Source organism: Mobula hypostoma, chromosome 28, assembly GCF_963921235.1.
Source record: "Mobula hypostoma chromosome 28, sMobHyp1.1, whole genome shotgun sequence".
Taxonomy (NCBI): Eukaryota; Metazoa; Chordata; class Chondrichthyes; order Myliobatiformes; family Myliobatidae; genus Mobula; species Mobula hypostoma.
Window position 1 is genome coordinate 20,652,102 of NC_086124.1, and position 19,364 is coordinate 20,671,465.

Here is a 19,364-nt window from a genome sequence, read left to right on the forward strand (position 1 = left end):
TCTCCAAAGCTTCTACATCTCTCTTATAATGAGGCGACCAGAACCAAGTTCCTCATTTTTGCACTGTTATAAACTTTCTTCGATTAACCTTGAACGGATGTCCTGTGGAATTGGCCATTTCCGTCCTGGGAAAAAGGACAGGCTGTCCAGTCCATCTCATCATCACCCCCGTTATGATGTGGGTGATCATGATCTTTAACATGATTGTCTTGGCAAATTTTTCTACAGAAGTGGTTTGCCATTGACTTCTTCTGGGCAGAGTCTTTACAAGATGGTGACCCCCCAGCCATTGTCTATCCTCTCAGAGGTTGTCTGCCTGGCGTCAGTGGTCGCAATACCAGGACTTGTGATCTGCACCGGCTGCTCACACGACAATCCACCACCAGCTCCCATGGCTTCAGGTGACCCTGATCGAGGGGCTGAGCAAGTGCTACACCTTGCCCAAGGGTGACCTGCAGGCTAGCGGAGGAAAAGAGTGCCCTACACCTCCTTTGGTCAAGATGTATCTCCACCCCGCCACTCCATCAATCGCTAATGATCTTGTACAAATCTTTCAGGTCATCGATCATCCCCCATTGCTGCAGAAGAGGAAAGCCCCATCTCACCCACCCTCTCCTCATAGGGAATGCTTTCTAATCCCCATGGCATCCTGGAAGGCAAATGAAATGTTAGCATTCCCTTCAAGTAGACTAGAATAAGAAAGCAAGGATGTAATGTTGAAGCTTTATAAAGCATTGGCTAGGCCTCACGTGGAGCAGTTTTGGGCCTCTTTCTAAGACAGAATGTGCTAACATTGGAGAGGGTTCAAAGAAGATTGAAACCTATCGAATGTTGAAAGGCTTCGATAGAGTGGACGTAGAGTGAATGTGTAGTGGATGCTTCCTGTGGTGGGGGAGTCTAAGACCAGAGGACACAGCCTCAGTATAGCGGGATGCCCTTTTAGAAAAGAGATGAGGAGGGATTTCTTTAGCCAGAGGGTGATGAATCTGCGGAATTCGTTGCCACTGGAGGCCAAGTCATTGGGTGTGTTTAAGGCAGAGGTTGATAGATTCTTGATTAGTCAGGGCTTGAAGGGATATGGGGAGAAGGCAGGAGATTGTGGCTGAGAGGGAATCTATGAAATGGTGACATAGACTCGATGGGGAAATTGGCCCAATTCTGCTCTTGCGTCTGATGGTCTAAACCTTCTCCGCACTCCAGCAGTCTCCAAGAATGACAAACACAGACAGCAGTGAATTGGATCTTGGAGTGATAGAATAGGAGCCAGTCATGACTTTCAATAAATGAACCATCCTGACCCACAAGTCTCACAGTGCAGAAGCAGATCCTTCGGCCCAACATTAGGAATTCTGCAGATGCTGGAAATTCAAGCAACACACATCAAAGTTGCTGGTGAATGGAGCAGGCCAGGCAGCATCTCTAGGAAGAGGTACAGTCGACGTTTCGGGCTGAGAGTCCTGACGAAGGGTCTCGGCCTGAAGCGTCGACTGTACCTCTTCCTAGAGATGCTGCCTGGCCTGCTGCGTTCACCAGCAGCTTTGATGTGTGTTGCTTCGGCCCAACATGCCTGTGCAGACCCCTTTCCCCCATCTACACCAATCCCATTTGCTCGCGTTAGCACCCTATCCTATACATTCAGAGCTCAAAGTAAATGTCTGTATGTATATGTTTACGTTGCGTACATAGTCGTGGCAAGCGGAGACGAGCGGTGGCAGAGGCGCAGGCGTGGCACAGACATGGCAAGCAGAGTCGAGAGTCTTAGTAGAGTCAAGGCAAAATTGTGGCAACCCTGAGAGCGAGGGAAGTCCCAACATCTGATCAAATCAAGTGCCGGGCTGAATTGGAAAGGTCAGGTATGGGCCGAGTTGTAGCGTCAGGCCCCAGGCCCCAGGCCCCAGGACAGTCTAAGAGCGAGGTACAACTTGATGTTTGGAAGATTTAAGCGCCCAGCCAGATTAAAAAAGGTCAAGGTGTCAGAACCAGAGGCGAGGGCCAGTTCAGCTCGCTGCTCTGCGACGTTCACTCGGCTCTGCGCTGAACCGAGGCCGTGCCCTGCCTGGCCTCGTGTCTGTGGTCTCGCAGCACAGACTCGGCTCTGCGCCGAACCGGGGCCGTGCCCTGCCTGGCCTCGTGTCTGTGGTCTCGCAGCACAGACTCGGTTCTGCGCTGAACCGAGGCCGTGCCCTGCCTGGCCTCGTGTCTGTGGTCTCGCAGCACAGACTCGGTTCTGCGCTGAACCGGGGCCGTACCCTGCCTGGCCTCGTGTCTGTGGTCTCGCAGCACAGACTCGGCTTTGCGATAAACTGCAGCTGCTTCCTACTCCAGCTGCAGAGATGTCTGACTTCATTTCTTTCGTAAAACTCCAGTTCTCAGTGCTATTTGCTCACTTTTATTGTTCGACGATTTGTTTTCTTTTCTGCACATTGGGAGTTTGATGGTCTTTTTTTTTAAAATGGGCCCTACTGGGTTTCTTTGCTTTATGGCTGCATGTAAGGAGACAAATCTCAAGGTTGTATAAAGTATACATACATTGATAATAAATGCACTTTGAAGTTACCATATGCTATCTTGAGATTTGCTTTTTTGTGGGCATTCACAGAAAAATACAATAGAATTTATATTAAAAATATACAAAAACAAACAGATAGTCAACGTCCAAAAGAACACAAACTATGATAACAGAAGATAGTACTGAGAACAGGAGTTGTGGAGTCCTTGAAGGCACGTCTGTAGGTTGTGGAATCAGTGCAGAGTTGAGGTGAGTGAAACTGTCCCCTCTGGTTGGGAGCCTGATGGTTAATAACTGTTCCTGAACCTGGTGGGATCCAAGGCTCCTGTACCTCCTGCCAAATGCTGGTGGGTGCTGCTTTCTTGCGGCAGGGCTCCACATATGTGTGCATACTGGTGGGGGAGGGCTTTTCCTGTGATGGACTGGGTCTGTAACCACCACCTTCTGTAGGCTTTTCCATTCCGGGGCACTGGTGTTTCCACACCAGGCTGTGATGCAGCCGGTCAGGATGCTCTCCACTGTGCACGTGCAGAGTCCAGCCTATCCACCCTTTCCCCATAACTCAAGTTCTCCAATCCGGGCAACATCCTGGGGAGCGTTCTCTGCATGATACATCCACTGGTTAAAAAGTTTTGCTCCAGTTTCCTCCCACGGTCCAAAGACGTACCAACCGGCAAGTTAACTGGTCATGGCAAGTCATCCTGTGATGAGGCTAGGGTTAAACTGGGGGATTGCTGGGCAGCACAACTCAAAGGGCCAGAAGGGCCTATTTGTGCTGTATCTCAATAAACACAAATTTTTTAAAAATATAAAAGTCTTAGGCACAAATATATAGCTAAGGTGCCCAAAACTCTTGTACAGTACTGTAGCAATGTTATGTATTGCACTGAACCACTGCCACAGAAAAACAAAATCAAATTTTGTATCAATATGTGATAAACCTGATTCTGATATGGGTCTCTGTTGTGGACCGAGAGTGGGAAGGGGGCAGGGAGAGGGGGAATCATGGTTGGGAAAAGAGGGAGGGAGCAAGAAACATCAGAGAGACATTCTGTAATGATCAATACAGTATGCCAATTGTTTGGAATGAAAAGACCTTGCCTGGTGTCTCAGGGCTGGTTGTGTCCGCACCCGTGCCAAACCCCAGCCCTGGCACTCCTTCTCTGCCACTTGTCCCACACCCCTTCCTCACCATTCCCGACATCCTCTGTTCCCACCAGACTTACAATCTCGCTCTCCACTCCACGTTGACAAATACAGTGCCGTGCAAAAGGATTATTGCATGGCTAACACACCACAGCAAATTCCTAACGTATGTCAACGTATATGATAAATAAAGCTGATCTTCGATTCTTTTGTGCTATATATTTAGTTTTGTAACTTACATCACTTGTTGTAATCGAGGCGGGAGGAGAAGATGGCAGCACACTGCGCGTGCGCAGCCCTCCGGTGAAAAATGATATCGTATCTGTCAATTAGGGGCCGTGGACAATTCTGATTTGATGGAGAATGGACGTGAAAGCACAGAGGAACATCTGGAGAAATTTCTGAAACGGTCGTTCACTGCTGTCGTTACTGTGGTCCTGCATCTTTCGGAGGGTAGGCCTCAAAATCCCCAGCCTTGCCTGCTTTTGGTGACCGAGAAGGAGGTTGAATCGTTTGGACAGAGCAGGAGTTCAGTACTCGGTGTCGGAGAGCTGATCAGAGCTCGAAGTTTTCAGATGACTCAGAGTCAGATTGTGGTCGGCATGGCAGGGAGAGTTTTTCTTCCTTCTCCCATCTGCGTGAGATGTGGGACATTTGAGAAACTTTGAACTTTACTGTGCTCACGGACTTCTTCATCAGGTTATGGTATTGTTACACTGTTGTAACTATATGTTATAATTATGTGGTTTTGTCAGTTTTTTCAGTCTTGGTTTGTCCTGTGTTTTGTGATATCACACCGGAGGAAATAATGTATTATTTCTTAATGCATGCATTACTAAATGACAATAAAAGAGGACTGCGTGTCTTCATAAACAAATAACCTTGAGAAAGTCCACAGACGCCGGAAATCCAGAGCAACACACACAAAATGCTGGAGGAACTCAACAGGTTAGGAGCATCTGTGGAAACGAATAAACATTTGACATTTCGGGCCGAGACCTTTCTTCAGGACGGGGTTCCGAAGACAGGTGAAACCTTGATGCCTGCACTGCCACAAAACAACAAACTTCCCAACATAATTCAACGGCAATAAAGCGGACTCTGTTGCCAGTGCAGTCACGTGCCTCTGACAGTGCGGTAGCCAGTGGCAGACAGTCCGCTGAGGAAACCTAGTGGGTCAAGCAGTGTCTGTGAGGTCCGGTGGCAGATGGGCAGCGCTCTGGTTCCCAGCATCTGTAATTGCTCACAGTCTAACCAGAGTTTCACAAACTTGTAATTCAATTGCAATGAGGGGTGGCCTCAGTGAAACCTGTTAGGCCGTACGCTGGAGTTATGGTATAGAGGAAATACTAATTTCAACAGCAGTCTTCAGACCTGAATATGGATTGTAGACTACTTTAAAATGCAGCTCTGAACAATATTCTTGGAGTTGTCGAGTGGTGTTGATTGTAAACCAGACTATGCTGATTAACATTCATTTTGGGTGTCTGGAGTGTGGGTGCAAAGAAGGAGGCGTATGCAAATATATTCAATTCAAAGGAAGCATTGTAGATACATTGAAACTATTGAATTGTCCTGCTGTTACTTTTAATATTTAGCATATAAAATGTCAACTAATATTTGGCTGAGCAGACCTCTTCCGGAGTGTCTCGAATTATGACGCCTGTTGCTTGTTTTTGTTGAATAAACCTTTATATCCACTAGCTTCAGTGTCTTTTACAAGCCCTAGATAGAGTGGATGTGGAGAGGATGTTTCTGATGGTGGGGGAGTCTAAGACCGGAGGATACAGCCTCAGAATAGAGGAATGTCCATTTAGAACGGAGATGAAGAGGAATTTATTTAGTCAGAAAGTGGTGAATCTGTGGAATGTGTTGTGCAGGTGTCTGGTGAAGATAAGTCATTGGACATATTTAAGGCAGAGATTGTTAAATTCTTGATTAGTCAGGCTATTAAGGGATAGAGGGAGAAGGCAGGAGACTGGAACTTAAAGGGAAAATGGATCAGCCATGATAGAATGGCAGGGCAAAGTCGATGGGCCAAGTGGCCTAATTCTGCTCCTATATCTTTAGGCATCCATTAGTCTCATGTGACCATGAATTTGCGCCTTGGAAGGTTTCCAGGACGCAGGCCTGGGCAAGGTTGTATGGAAGACCGGCAGTTGCCCATGCTGCAAGTCTCCCCTCTCCTCGCCACCGATGTTGTCCAAGGGAAGGGCATTAGGACCCATACAGCTTGGCACCGGTGTTGTCGCAGAGCAATGTGTGATTAAGTGCCTTGCTCAAGGGCACACACGCTGCCTCAGCCGAGGCTCGAACAAGCGACCTTCGAATCGCTAGACGAATGCGTCAACCACTGGGCCACGCGCCAACACTCCTATACCTTATGGTCTTAGTTTATCTCCCTGTGCTGCCTCAGTCACAACCTGGACAGAAGTGAAAGCTCTGCAGTATCTATACTTTCCCAGGAGATTCACGGAAGCAAATCTGCACCAAAAGCTGCTGGTAAACTTTTTACCAATGCGTAACTGAGAGTATGGTCCACCAGCTGTAACAAGATCGACCAAGGAACACTTCAGCGAGTGATCAGGACCACACAGGACATCAGCGGGACACAACTACCAGATACGGAAACCGTCTGCAACTCACGCTGTGTATGGCAGGCTCACAACATTGTGATGGACCCATCCCACCCCCCAGTAATCACCTGCTCAATCGTCCCCCACCTGGCAGGAGATGCAGAAACACCCCTGCACGGGCATCCTGACTGAAAAAAAACAGCCCTTCCGCAGGGCCGTTGCGAAGAATGCTCCCTCCCCCACCCAGTACAAGGGCACGAGCAACATTTGAGTCTAAGTGGGGCCGCGACCTCCCTTTCATTTCAGAGCTGTTCCCCTTAAATCTCAGCTTTAGTTGTTGATGCCAACTTACATCTGATCATTATACCAAGGTAGTGTGGTGGTCGGGACGGCGCTATTAGTACCAGCAACCCAGGTTCAATTCCCACCGCTGTCTGTAAGGAGTTTGTACGTCCTTGCCGAGAGCGCATGGGTTTCCTGCCTCAGTCCAGAGATGTACCGGTTAGTAGGTCAGCTTGTCCCCCTCCACGAGGGCCACAACCTTGTGTTAGGATTAATCAATGACCTGGATTAATCAATTAGATCAATGGCCTGGAGACCTAAGTTGGCTGGAGGCAGGGCTTTAGGTAGGGTCACCCACGCCAAGGAGGTCGGAGGGTAGAGGACAGACTGTGGTCCCAGGTTCGGGGGTGGGAGGGGGACTAGCTCAGGGCTAACAACCCTGAGTGGTCAAACAAAACCGTCGCAGACATAGCAAGGAAGCATCCTTACACATCTGAGTGCGACAACATTCCTGAGTCTCCTCCCGCGACCTGCATGACGGACAGTGGTGAAAACTGAGAGGAAGCTACTGACGTGACGAAGGAAGCCCTGAAAACCAGCAGAGATGAAGGGTCTCCATCGATGCCCTAAACGCTAGCAGCGTAGCGGGTAAATTGCCCCATGATTAGGATAGGGTCAGATACAGGGCTTGCTAGGTGGCACGCCACAGCTCATAGAGCCTATTGCACACTGTAGTTCAATAAATAAACTTTTAAAAACTTAATAACATGGGCATTTGAAACACTTGAACACCATTTCTATTTAGAGTCATTTGCTTTTAATTCAGTTGTAACTCAAATGTCATTTTAAATGACTCAGACGTTATTTTTAAATTTAGCTACGGAGTGAGATATATATCAGCCAGTTGAGTGTTGTCATAGCAACAACCCTGCACTCAGCATCAGCAAGACCAAAGAATGACTGTGGAATTCAGAAAGGGCAAGACAGGGAACACACACCAATCCTCAGGGGGATCGGAAGTGAAAAGAGCAAGCAATTTCAAATTCCTGGGTGTCAACAACGCTGAAGATCTATTCTGGGACCCAACATATCGACGCAGCTACAAAGATACGACAGCGGCTATACAGAAGTTCATTAGGAGTTTGATATGTCACCAAATACATTCGGAAATTTTTACAGGTGTACCGTGGAGAGCATTCTAACTGGCTGCATCACCGTCTGGTATGGGGCGAGGGGGAGGGTCACTGTATAGGATCAAAGTAAGCAGCAGAGAGTTATAAAATTAGTCAGCTCCATCACGGGTACTAGCTTCCGTAGTATCCAGGACATCTTCAAGGAGCGATGCCTCGAAAAGGCGACGTCCATCATTAAGGACCCCCATCACCCAGGGCATGCCCTCTTCTCATTGTTACCATAAAGGAGGAGGTACAGGAGCTTGAAGGCTCACACTCAACGATTCAGGACCAGCTTCTTCCCCTCTGCTGTCAGATTACTGAATGGATACTGAACCCGTGAACACTACCTCACTACTTTTTATATTTCTATTTTTTTCCACTACTTATTTAATTTAATGATTTTATACAAGAAAAAATACATATAGATATATACATATCCGTGAGATTATAGATATTACACATACAGTATATACATAGACACACATTTACTGCAATTCAGTTTTTTTTTTCTCTTTTATGTATTGCAACGTACTGCTGCTACAAAGTTAACAGATTTAACATATGTCGATGATATTAAACCGGATTCTAGTGTGTTTAGTGATTGAGTATGCTGTTTTGCACTAAATGGAGTAAAACGGCAATCTTGTCGTCCTCAACAATGGCAATAAAGCTCTAATTTTCCTTAGACAGATAAAACCAGCCTCTGAAAACACGAGGAATTCTGCAGCAGGCCAGGCAGCATCTCTATGAAGAAGTACAGTCGACATTTCGGGGCGAGACCCTTCATCAGGACTAATGCTACCCTCGGATTGCTATGGTCTACCCCCTCTCACTCCAAGCCTATTACACCTGACCTAGACTCCTCCACTGTGAAGAAAACAGTTACCAACCACTTTGGTTACAAACAAGAGAAAATCTGCAGATGCTGGAAATCTAAGCAACGCAAAATGCTAGAGGACCCTTCAGCTGGATTCGGCCCAAAACATCGACTGAACTCTGAGTTCCTCCAGCATATTTGAGGATACGGCTAAAATCCTTCTCCGTTCCACTTTATTCTATATTAATGCACCGTATAAGGATTTGATTTGTATAAACAGTATGCAAGACTGTACGTGTTAGAACAATCTTCCACTTTCAAGGACTGACATAAACCAGGATACATTTTTCCCGCGTCTTCCAACTTCAAATCCGGCCCCACCCGCTTTGTCTGTGATGGACAACCATCTACAGCCAATAGCCGGCGCCATCGCATTGACGGCTATAACAAGAGATTAGCCAATCGCCGCGCACAATCCCGCCCCACTCCCATCAGCGCTCCGCCCTTTATCCACGATTGGTGGCCCCGCTCCTCATTGGCGAAAAAAGGGTAAACAGACAGGATAGGCACCAATCATCGGCCGGATTCCCGCTGCCCACGTGCGCCGACTTCTCACGATTGGCAAAACGGAGGGAAAGTAGGGGCTGTGTCAGAGTGAGCCAGCCCTCCCATCTCCGATTGGATAGGGACACTTGACTGAAGGTGGTTTCAACCAATCAGCCTACAGAAGGTCGACGGGGAGGGCGGCGATTGGCAGAGTTGAGAAAAATGGGGGTGGGCTCACCTCCTTGAGCTGCTCCAACTCTCGCACGGCGGCTTCATGCTCCTGCTCCAGTTCCGAGTAACGTAGCGCCAGGTTCTGCTTCTCCTCCAGTACTGCCAGGCCATACTGGGCAGCCTGCACCTTCTGCTCGCTGGTCTCCGCCAGCTCAGCGCTCAGGCGATCCACCTCGGCCCTCAAGGCCGCCACCTCCTCCGTCTCCCCTGCCGACATGTTACCTCATCGCCTTCCCGCCTCCGACCGTTGTTTTTTAAATGTCGGCCGAGTTTTTATTTCCTTAACGCCGCCTCGGCCAGCCCAACCGCTTTTATTCAAATTCCCTCTTCCGCTGTCCCGCCCACACCAGTTGCGTCACCGCATATTTACATTTTCCCCGCCCATTGGGCTGTGCCAATAGGGTGGGCGTGGCCTCGGCGGTCGGAAGTCGCTTGTGCAAGAGGAGCGCATGCGCTTCGCTCGAATTGGTTGTTCCGCATCTTTTGTCGACGTCATGCGTTCCGCCCCTTCCTTCTGATAGGTTCTCTGTCCACCTAGTACAATGTCCAATGCTGCGATTGGGCCGGGGAGCTGTCAGTTCCGCCGGGCAGTTGAACAAGGAGACAGCGCCGCCTTGAGTAGGAATAAGTAAAGTCAAGGTAGATGACAGAATCCTATGTTCTTTTTTTTGTCTGCATCCACACGTTTTATAATGTTTTTGGGTTTTACAACCCGATCAGATGTAATTCAGATGCAGAGTGGCAGCGGGGTACCGCCTTATGAGTCTAGTATAGTCCTTTCTCTGCCGCAGCGCATGCTGGGAGATCTATGCCTCCATTGCTAGAGGTCTCAAATTGGAGCATCTAATCCCAGAAATGTGTGAACGTAACGGCAGAAGCCTTGAGCCTTCTTCGGTTTATTCAGTTTAAGGTGCAGCGCGTTGTGGTACAGCCTTATTAAACAGTTGTTCGGCTGCATTTGGAGCATTACAGGACGGACCTGGTGGCTTTTGGGAGCGTTTACAAAAGCGATTTACTGGGATATTGGCTAGATCAGAGGACAGGTGGGGTAAGAGGTTGTACAAATCTGAGTTGTTCTCAGTGGGCGATTACTATCTGATTGCCCCACTATAGGAAAGATGTCAAGGCTTTGCAGAAGAGGTTTAACCGGATGCTGCCTGATTTAGAGGACATGCTATCACGAGAGGCTGGATAGACTTGGGTTGATTTCGCTGGAGGCTGAGGGGAGATCTGACAGAGGTTTACTAGATTATGAGAGGCATAGATAGAGTGGACAGAGAGTATCCGTTTTCCAGGGTTGAAATGTGCAACACTGGAGGGCATGCATTAAAGGTGAGAGGGGTGAGGTTTAATTGGTTGTGGGCTGAACCAAAGGGCTTGTTCTGGTATCAGCCAGTATTCTACCCCAGTGACATTTAAATCCAGAAATTATCCATTTGTCTCGCATGAAGAAGTCATCTGGAATGGAGAGGGTGGGGGAAGAATTCCAAAGACTAATCATCCGAGTGAAGGGATTTCTCTCTCTGTTTCTCTCCCCACCCCCACCCCCCAGCAACACCACTTCAAGCCGTGACCCTCGGTCCAACACTCCCCAACCAACAGCAATGCCCTCTCCCCGTGCAGACACAAGAGAGACTGTTAATCCAGAGCAATACCCAAAAATGCTGCAACTGTACAGGGTACTGGGGAAGCCATATCTGGAGTAACTGTATAGGGTGACTTTGGAGGTGCTGCAGAGGAGGTTCACCAGGTTGATTCCAAAGATGTGGGGGTTAGACTATGAGGAAAGATTGAGTCGCCTGGGACTGTACTCACTGGAATTCAGAATGAGAGATCTTATAGAAACATATAAAATTATTAAAGGGATAGGTAAATTAGAGGTGGGAAAGTAATTCCCACTGGTAGTTGAGACTAGAACTTGGGGACATAGCCTCAAGATTCAGTGGGGTAGATTTAGGAGAGTTGAGGAGGAACTGCTTATCCCAAAGAGTAGCGAATTTGGAATTCTCTGCCCAGTGAAGCAGTGGAGGCTATCTCAGTAAATATATTTAAGGTTGGATAGATTTTTGCACAGTAAGGGAATTGAGGGTTGTAGGGAAAAGGCAGATAGGTGGATATGAGTTCATGGCCAAAGCAGCCATAATTTTATTGAATGGCGGAGCAGGCACGACGGGCCAGATGGCCGACTTCTGCTTCTTATGTTCTTACGCGAGAATTCCGCTCTTCAAGTAAGTTGTCAGCTTTAACAAGATCTCCTCTCCTTCGAACCTCAGGCACAGACACTCTCTTCACGGATTTGGAGAAGTTCAGAGAAGGTTTTCTACACGGGTACCTACTACACCTCTTCTCCAAGGATTGTCGCCTCGTCGTGGTGGAGAGGCTTCTTAGATCCCAAGTGACGCCACCCAGAGTTTAACAACCGGTAAGATCACAAATCCTCCAAAGGACCACAGCCTCATCATGGTTTGGAGGCTTGTGTTAGCTGGAGTCAGGACTTTATGGTTGAGCTCTTGGTAGGGTCAGCTGTGCCAAACAGGTCAAAGGGTAGAGGACAGACTAAGAGTGCTCCACCAGTCCTCCAGGATTGGCTCAAGGCCAAAAACCCTCACTGGTAAAACAGAAACAGCAATGAAGAGCCCTTCTACAGCTGAGTGTGACGGTGCTCCTGTCACCACCCAGAACTCACTACTGACAGTAATCAAAACTGAGCTATTGACACGATGAAGGAAGCCCTGAACACCGCCAGAAATGCTTGCCCGTGGTAAGTATCCAGACCAAAGAGCTGTCCAACCAAGATTTAACAGTGGAGTAGCCCCCTGGAATCAGCCCATTCCACAATGGTGTTCCAGGGGGCTAGGTGAAGAATTGCAGACCGGTCTGGGAAAAAGAATCCAGGTGACACAACTGCAGTACACACGTCAACGTTTATTTGTTCTTTCATGACTTTGATCACAGGGGCTCTCGTCAGGGTAATGGGATTGGGAGTAGGGAGAGGGAAGTGAGGGCCCCAGATTGGTCACCATTTGATTGGAATGTTTCAGAAGGACAAAGGGACCAGACCGTGGAGGGGAGGTTGGGGGGGGGGGCGGAGAGTTGTCATTTGGCCAGGAAGGAGCGGACGGCAGTGGCAATCGATCCGGCGTCGATTCCAAACGCGGCTAGCAGTTCCGCCGGCTTCCCACTCCAGGCCACTCCCTGCACCGCCAGTTGGCGCACCTGGATGCTGGGGTCTGTGCAGACGGCAGAAAAGACGGCTTCACCAATACCACCTGTTGGGGGGTGGTGGGGGGAGAGAGAGGAGAGAAGGGGAGATGTTTTAGTTTGAGGACACTCCTTCAGCATGCTGCGACTCCTCACCACCCTTTCCCACACCCCATCTCAGCACTTGCCCCCTCCTCACCCACAGACCCCACACTTCCACCTCTTTCCCTCCATTCTATCCCTCCACATCACCCTCCCACACGCCCATCATCTCCACCTCCCTCCCCACCCCACGCCCCAGCAGAGGCAGGGGTTCCCACCAACGGGTACCTTCGGGATAGTGGTCCTCCACGGTGATCACCTTCCCTCCGACCGCCCGGGCGTTGGAGACGACGGTGGCCACGTCCAGCGGCTTGATAGTGAAGGGGTCGAGGACACGCACTCCGATTCCTGGAGAACGGGTGAAGCAGAGAGTGAGTTGGGGGGAGCGGGTAGGGGGAGTAATAACAGAAGAGCAAAATGGAGGGAACGGGTGGTCAGTCAAACTACTGGACCAAAGGATTCCAGGGTCTCGAAATTGGTCCTACAGCACACCCAGTCTCCAGTGGCACGCTATCTCTCATTTCATTCCCCCACATTCCCATTCATGAGCTTCCCCCCCCCACTATTCTGCCTCTCACATACACGGAGGTGGAGCAATTAAGCCCCTGCAAGTTTATCGGAAGTTTATCGGAGCCCACGGCGTGACAGGGAGAGTGAATGTGGGCATGGCACAGCAGAGCGAAGGCTTATTGCCTGCCACTGAGTCACAGAGTGAGGAAGTCGCAGAGATGCCGTGTAAAACTTCGGTTTAACGTGTGCAATGTTGGTCACCCCATTCCCGGATGGATGTGGAAACCTCGGCTGAAGTTCACCAGGATGCTGCCTGGGTTAAAGGGTGTGAGCTACCAGGAGAATCTGGACAAGCTTGGGTTGTTTCCTCTGGAAGGAGGAAAGGGGAGGCGAAGGAGAGAGGGAGATAAAGGGACTTTAAAACATTTCCCCTCTCACTTCGTTCTCTCCGGAGCAGTCGTGGGCTGACGGGAAACCGAATGGTGTAGAGCACCACGCACGAAACGCTGGAGGAACTCAGCAGGTCAGGCAGCGTCCATGGAAATGAGTAAACAATCGGCGTTTCGGGCCGAGATGGCGGAAGCTGTCTCGCTGAGTTTAAGCCAGCAGGTGGGTGAATTTCCAGCATCTGTGCACTTTTGTGTAGACAGGCATACACAGAGTAGCTGCCTTTGGGGTGGGGGGTGTGGGTGTGATCACATAGTGGTCAACACAACACTTTACAGTACCAGGTTCATTTCCCACCACTGTCTGTAAGGCGGTTGTACGTTCTTCCCGTGACCGCTCGAGTTTCCTCCGGGTGCTCAAGTTTCCTCCCACAGTCCAAAGACATACTGTTTGGTAGGCTAATTGCTCATTGTAAATTGTTCTGTGGTTAGGCTAGGGTTAAAACCAGGAGGATTCCTGGCCCGGAAGGGCCTATTCCACGCTGTAACTCAATACACAAGGTTTGGGGTGGGGGGGGGGGTAGTTTCAAATGTCCAATACTAGAATTTATTCATTTAAAGTGAGGGGAGGGCAAGGAGACGTGCGGAGCAAATTTATTACCTGGAAGAGTGGTGAGTGTCTGAAATGAGCCCCCAGGGATGCCAGTAGAAGCAGACACAATAGGAGCGTTTAAGAGGCCACAAGGTAAACACGTGAATACTCAAGATTTACACAGAGGTGCACCTTGTTCAGGCAGAAGAGATTTGGCATCATATTCAGTACCGACATGATGGGCCAAACAGCCTGCTCCTGTGGTGGGGAATACAGGTGCTCCTGGAAGGGGAGATGGGTTGGGGGGGGGGGGAGAGAAGAGACACAAGGGGTGTGTGGGGTAGGACCGGGAAGCAGTGTGCGACGGACAGCAGTGGGCACGGATTTCAGGTTCTCACCTTCGCCCGCCAGCTGTTTGGCGGCGGACAGGGCTTCGTGGAGGGTGATGCCAGCCCCGATGACCAGGACCTTGTCCGCGTCCGACTGCAAGACCACCTGCGCGGGGGGAAGAGCAGTGACACCCATCTCAATGAGCGGTCTACTGAGGAGATACAGCAACGCCCACCACCGGAGCTCCACGATGTTGTGCCCTCAGACCCCCGCACCCCACTCTACTCCCTGTACACTCACCACTGCGAGGCCAGGCCCTGCTCCACGTGCAAGCTCGCAGAGGGCCGCATCTCAAATAACGAAGATTCGGGGTACAGGAGGGAGACAGAGGGCCTAGTGCCATGGTGTCATTGCCAACAAACTTTCCCTCATGGTCGACCAGACTAAAGAGTTGATCACTGACTTTAGGAAGGGGGACGCTGAACACACCATGCTCCTTTCTACATCGAAGACCGACAGGGTTGAGAGTTTCGAGTTTCTAGTAGTCGACACCACCAATAGCCTGTCCTGCTCCAACCACAGACAACAGCCAAGAGAGCTCAAGCAATGGCTCTACTTCCTCAGATGGCTAAAAAAAAATAACAATTCAACCCATCTCCCATCAACCCTAACCAATAATTGATGCACCATAGAAAGCATCCTCTCCAGCTGCATCACTACTTGATTACGGCATCTGCTTGACCGTGTCCGCCAGGGCGGTAAGGTAGCGTAGTGGTTGGCATGACGCTTTACAGTACCAGCGACCTGGGTTCAATTCCTGCCGCTGCCTGTAAGCAGTTCGCACGTTCTCCCTGTGACCATGTAGGAGAACGATTTCTGGGTGTCCGATTTCCTCCCACAGTCCAAAGATCTACCGGTTGGTCACTGTAAATGGTCCTGTGATTAGGCCTGTGTTAAATCGGGCGGTCACACGCACAAAAATGCCGGAGGAACTCAGCAGGCCAGGTAGCGCCTATGGAAAAGTGTACAGTCGACGTTTCGGGCCGAAACCCTTCGCGGGACTGTAGGAAAAAAAGCTGAGAAGTAGATTTAAAAGGTGAGGGGAGGGGAGAGAGAAACACCAGGTGACAGGTGAAACCAGGAGGGGTGAAGTGAACAGCTGGGAAGTTGATGGGTGAAAGAGATACAGGGCTGGAGAAGGGGGAGTCTGACAGGAAAGGACAGAAGGCCATGGAAGGAAAAGGGGGAGAGGGAGCCGATGGGCAGGCAAGGAGCTAAGGTGAAGAGAGAAAAGAAGATGGGGAATGGTGAAGGGGGAGCTATCAGAAAATGGCCCCCCCCCCACCCCACCACAGACATTCTCTCTTCTCTCCTCCACCATCAGGCAGAAGATACAAAAGTCTGAAAGCCCGTCCCACCAGGCTCAGGGACCGTTTTACCACACTGTTATAAAACAATTGAATGATGGACTCTGGACCTCACCGTGGCCCTTGCACCTCATTGTCTGCCTGCACTGCACTCTCTCTGTGAGTGTAACACTTGATTCTGCGCTCTGTTACTGCTTTCCCCTTGGTCTACCTCGATGGCCTGCTGCGATGAACTCGCTTGTACGGCTGGGACACAGATCAGCGCCTCGCTCTACCCCAGTAAACATGACAATAGTAAAGCCAGTTAACTCCCAGGCACTGACACACACCTCATGAAGCACAGCATCCCCACTCCCCACACCAAGGCGCCCAAAATCGAACCAGCGACCGATTTCCCTCCAGCCCCCACCCAGCACTCACCTTGGCCTGGCCAACGGTGAAGGGCTCCTCGTTGGAGTAGATGACGGGGGTGTCCGGGCGGCTGGTTCTAATGAAGCAGATACCCTGGGGGAGGGAGGAAGAGAGACAGACAAAGGTGAGGGAAGGGTGGTGATCGAGAAACCAGGACGGTGCTGAGCAGCGAGGAGCACAAAACCTGATACCCACTCCCGAACCGCCAGCACCATTGCACCGCAGGGTCCACTCAACAGCAGAAACACTTCCTGCCAACGAGACGAGCCCTGCCCACCCTCCCTCCTATTATAAGACCCCTCTGGGCTCGCGCCAACATCTCGGCTTCAACGAAAACCGGCGCCAGGGCCAGAAGATCCATTCCACCAAGTCACAGAAGGGCAGAGTTCAGGAGCAGGCCGTTCAGCCCATCTTGTCTAGGCCGACCACAATGCCTATCTGTGCTCATCCCACTTGGCCCCTATCCCTCTGCACTTCCTCGGCCCATGAACCTGTCCAAGCGTCTTTTAAGTGTTGTTCACGTACTCATCTCAATCACTTCCTCTGGCAGCTCTTTCCATACACAGACCACCTCTCGGTGAAAAAGCTACCCCTCAGATTCCTATTAAACCTCCCCCCTCTCTATCATAAAACCTGTACCCTGGGGAGAGGACTTGGTGCATTCATCCTACCTACAGTGCTGTGCAAAAGTCTTTGGGGGGGGTGACATACGTGAGTGATAAACTTGACTGATACGGGTCTCTATTGTGGACTAAGAGTGGGAAGCAGGCAAAGAAAGGGGAATCATGTTGGGGAAAGGGGGAAGGGAGAGGGGAATCATGTTGGGGAAAGGGGGAAGGGAGAGGGGAATCATATTGGGGAGAGGGGAAGGGAGAGGGGAATCATATTGGGGAGAGGGGAAGGGAGAGGGGAATCATATTGGGGAGAGGGGAAGGGAGAGGGGAATCATATTGGGGAGAGGGGAGGGGAGAGGGGAATCATATTGGGGAGAGGGGAAGGGAGAGAGGAATCATATTGAGGAGAGGGGAAGGGAGAGGGGAATCATATTGGGGAAAGGGGAAGGGAGAGGGGAATCATATTGGGGAGAGGGGAGGGGAGAGGGGAATCATATTGGGGAGAGGGGAAGGGAGAGAGGAATCATATTGAGGAGAGGGGAAGGGAGAGGGGAATCATATTGGGGAAAGGGGAAGGGAGAGGGGAATCATATTGGGGAGAGGGGAGGGGAGAGGGGAATCATGTTGGGGAGAGGGGAAGGGAGAGAGGAATCATATTGAGGAGAGGGGAGGGGAGAGGGGAATCATTGGGGAGAGGGGAAGGGAGAGGGGAATCATATTGGGGAAAGGGGAAGGGAGAGGGGAATCATATTGGGGAAAGGGGAAGGGAGAGGGGAATCATATTGGGGAAAGGGGAAGGGAGAGGGGAATCATATTGGGGAGAGGGGAGGGGAGAGGGGAATCATGTTGGCAAAAGGGGAGAGGGGAATCATATTGGGAAAAGGGGAAGGGAGAGGGGAATCATATTGAGGAGAGGGGAGGGGAGAGGGGAAGGGAGAGGGGAGGGGAGAGAGGAATCATATTGGGGAGAGGGGAGGGGAGAGGGGAATCACATTGGGGAAAGGGGAAGGGAGAGGGGAATCATGTTGGCAAAAGGGGGAGAGGGGAATCATATTGGGAAAAGGGGAAGGGAGAGGGGCAGAAGCGGGAAGCGACAGAGGCATTGTGTGATGATTAACCTGCCCCCTCTCCAGTACCTGCACTTCTTGTGGAACCAGAACTGCACTTGTAGAATTTAACTTCTTGTAGGAATTCCCCCGTTATTCCTGTCAACCACGGCTTTCTTCTTTCCACCTGACTTTGAGGAGAAAAAGCCTACCCTACCTACGTTGAGGCCTCCGTTGGCCAGGGTCGTCCATGGATCCTGCATCTTAACTGTCTAGGTATGCAAGCCAGGGCAGTACGATACGGAGAGCAAGCCGTTGCCAATGCAGCAGGCTCCCCCTCTCCAGGAAGTCGATGAATCCAAAGCAACGGTAGAGACTGACACAGCTTGGCAGCAACAACGTCGCAGGAGTTGCCAGTCAGCATTGAACTCAACATAGAGCCTTGGAGACTCCAGATCCAGAATTTTCCCCTCGGCGTTTACTCCCGAAGCCTTCCCCGTGAGAGGATACAGCCACAAGACAGCAGAGGCTTGAGATCAGAGTTTTCCTCCGGCTATATGAGCTGCCATCTCCGGTTGTGGAGCCCCATCTGCCCGAAGCGATTGATTTTAAGGTGCCTTTGCCCCTCCTCCTGCCAGTAGAAACAATTCCACCAGGCTTGGTACCTAAGCCACACGTGAAGATCAGTAGGTGGACTTGGTTATCAGAGGCTATTTGCGACACGTGCCATTGCGAGCATTTAATAGGTACGGGGAGCTTGTCCCCCATTACCATCCCCGGCTGTAACAACCTTAAGAAACCAACCCCACCTATGATTGTCATGATTTTTAAAAAGCGAATAAGGTAGGTACATAATAAGGGAAGACCGGGGCAAACCCCAACGAAAAATCTGGAGCTGGAGCATCGAGTTCAACGTTGACTGGCAACTCCAATTACTGAGTTTGAAGTTCAAGACTGTCATAGCCAGGTTGTTAACGGGGATAAGCTCTCCACTATGTATTAAATGCTCCCAACGGCGCATGTCTCAAATAGCCTCTGACAACCAAGTCCAGCTCCTGGCCTTCACGTGTGGCTTAGCTACTGAACCCAGTGGAACCGTTTCCACTGACAGAAGGGGCAAAGGCGGGTTACTGACACCTTGAAACCGGTCGCTTCGGGCAGACGAGGCTCATCAGCTCATCCAGAAGGAAAACTCTGATCTCAAGCCTCCGCTGTCTTGCGGCCATACCCACTCATGGGGAAGGCTTCGGGAGTAAACCCCGAGGGAAAATTTGGAGCTGTGGTCCTGAAGGCAGTCCACATGGAGTTCAACACTGACTGGCAAATCCTGTGACAAACCTGGTCTCTGCTGTTCCTCTGGAGTCATGGAGAGGGGGAGCTTGTTACGTTACGCCCTCCATACCGTACTGCCCTGGCTCACGTATTACAAAGGCAAATAGGACACAGCATCTGGTTGACCCCAGCCAATGGAGGGGCCCCTCTTACAAGGTCACCTGCAAAACGCTGGAGGAACTCGGCCCGTC

At 50.4% G+C, this 19,364-nt stretch overlaps 2 protein-coding genes and 1 long non-coding RNA gene across 3 annotated transcripts in view; 1 reads left to right on the top strand and 2 right to left on the bottom strand.

The window, feature by feature from the left end:
- Nucleotides 1-9,623, bottom strand: part of LOC134339145 (protein bicaudal D homolog 2-like) — a 67,466-nt gene extending 57,843 nt beyond the window's left edge. The window contains exon 1 of the mRNA XM_063035509.1: nt 9,290-9,623. Coding sequence (XP_062891579.1) covers nt 9,290-9,499 — 210 coding nt within the window. The 5' untranslated portion in view covers nt 9,500-9,623. The remainder of the gene's footprint in view (nt 1-9,289) is intronic.
- A 162-nt stretch (nt 9,624-9,785) lies between these two features.
- LOC134338822 (uncharacterized) lies at nt 9,786-13,788 on the top strand. Its single transcript, XR_010016292.1, has 3 exons — nt 9,786-9,921; nt 11,556-11,704; nt 13,553-13,788. It is a non-coding gene; the product is annotated as an uncharacterized LOC134338822 (long non-coding RNA).
- tktb (transketolase b) overlaps nt 12,188-19,364 on the bottom strand; it is a 30,097-nt gene continuing 22,920 nt past the window's right edge. Inside the window, exons 11-14 of the mRNA XM_063034897.1 lie at nt 16,191-16,274; nt 14,472-14,568; nt 12,814-12,933; nt 12,188-12,551 (exon numbers count right to left, since the gene is read on the bottom strand). Coding sequence (XP_062890967.1) covers nt 12,379-12,551; nt 12,814-12,933; nt 14,472-14,568; nt 16,191-16,274 — 474 coding nt within the window. The 3' untranslated portion in view covers nt 12,188-12,378. The remainder of the gene's footprint in view (nt 12,552-12,813; nt 12,934-14,471; nt 14,569-16,190; nt 16,275-19,364) is intronic.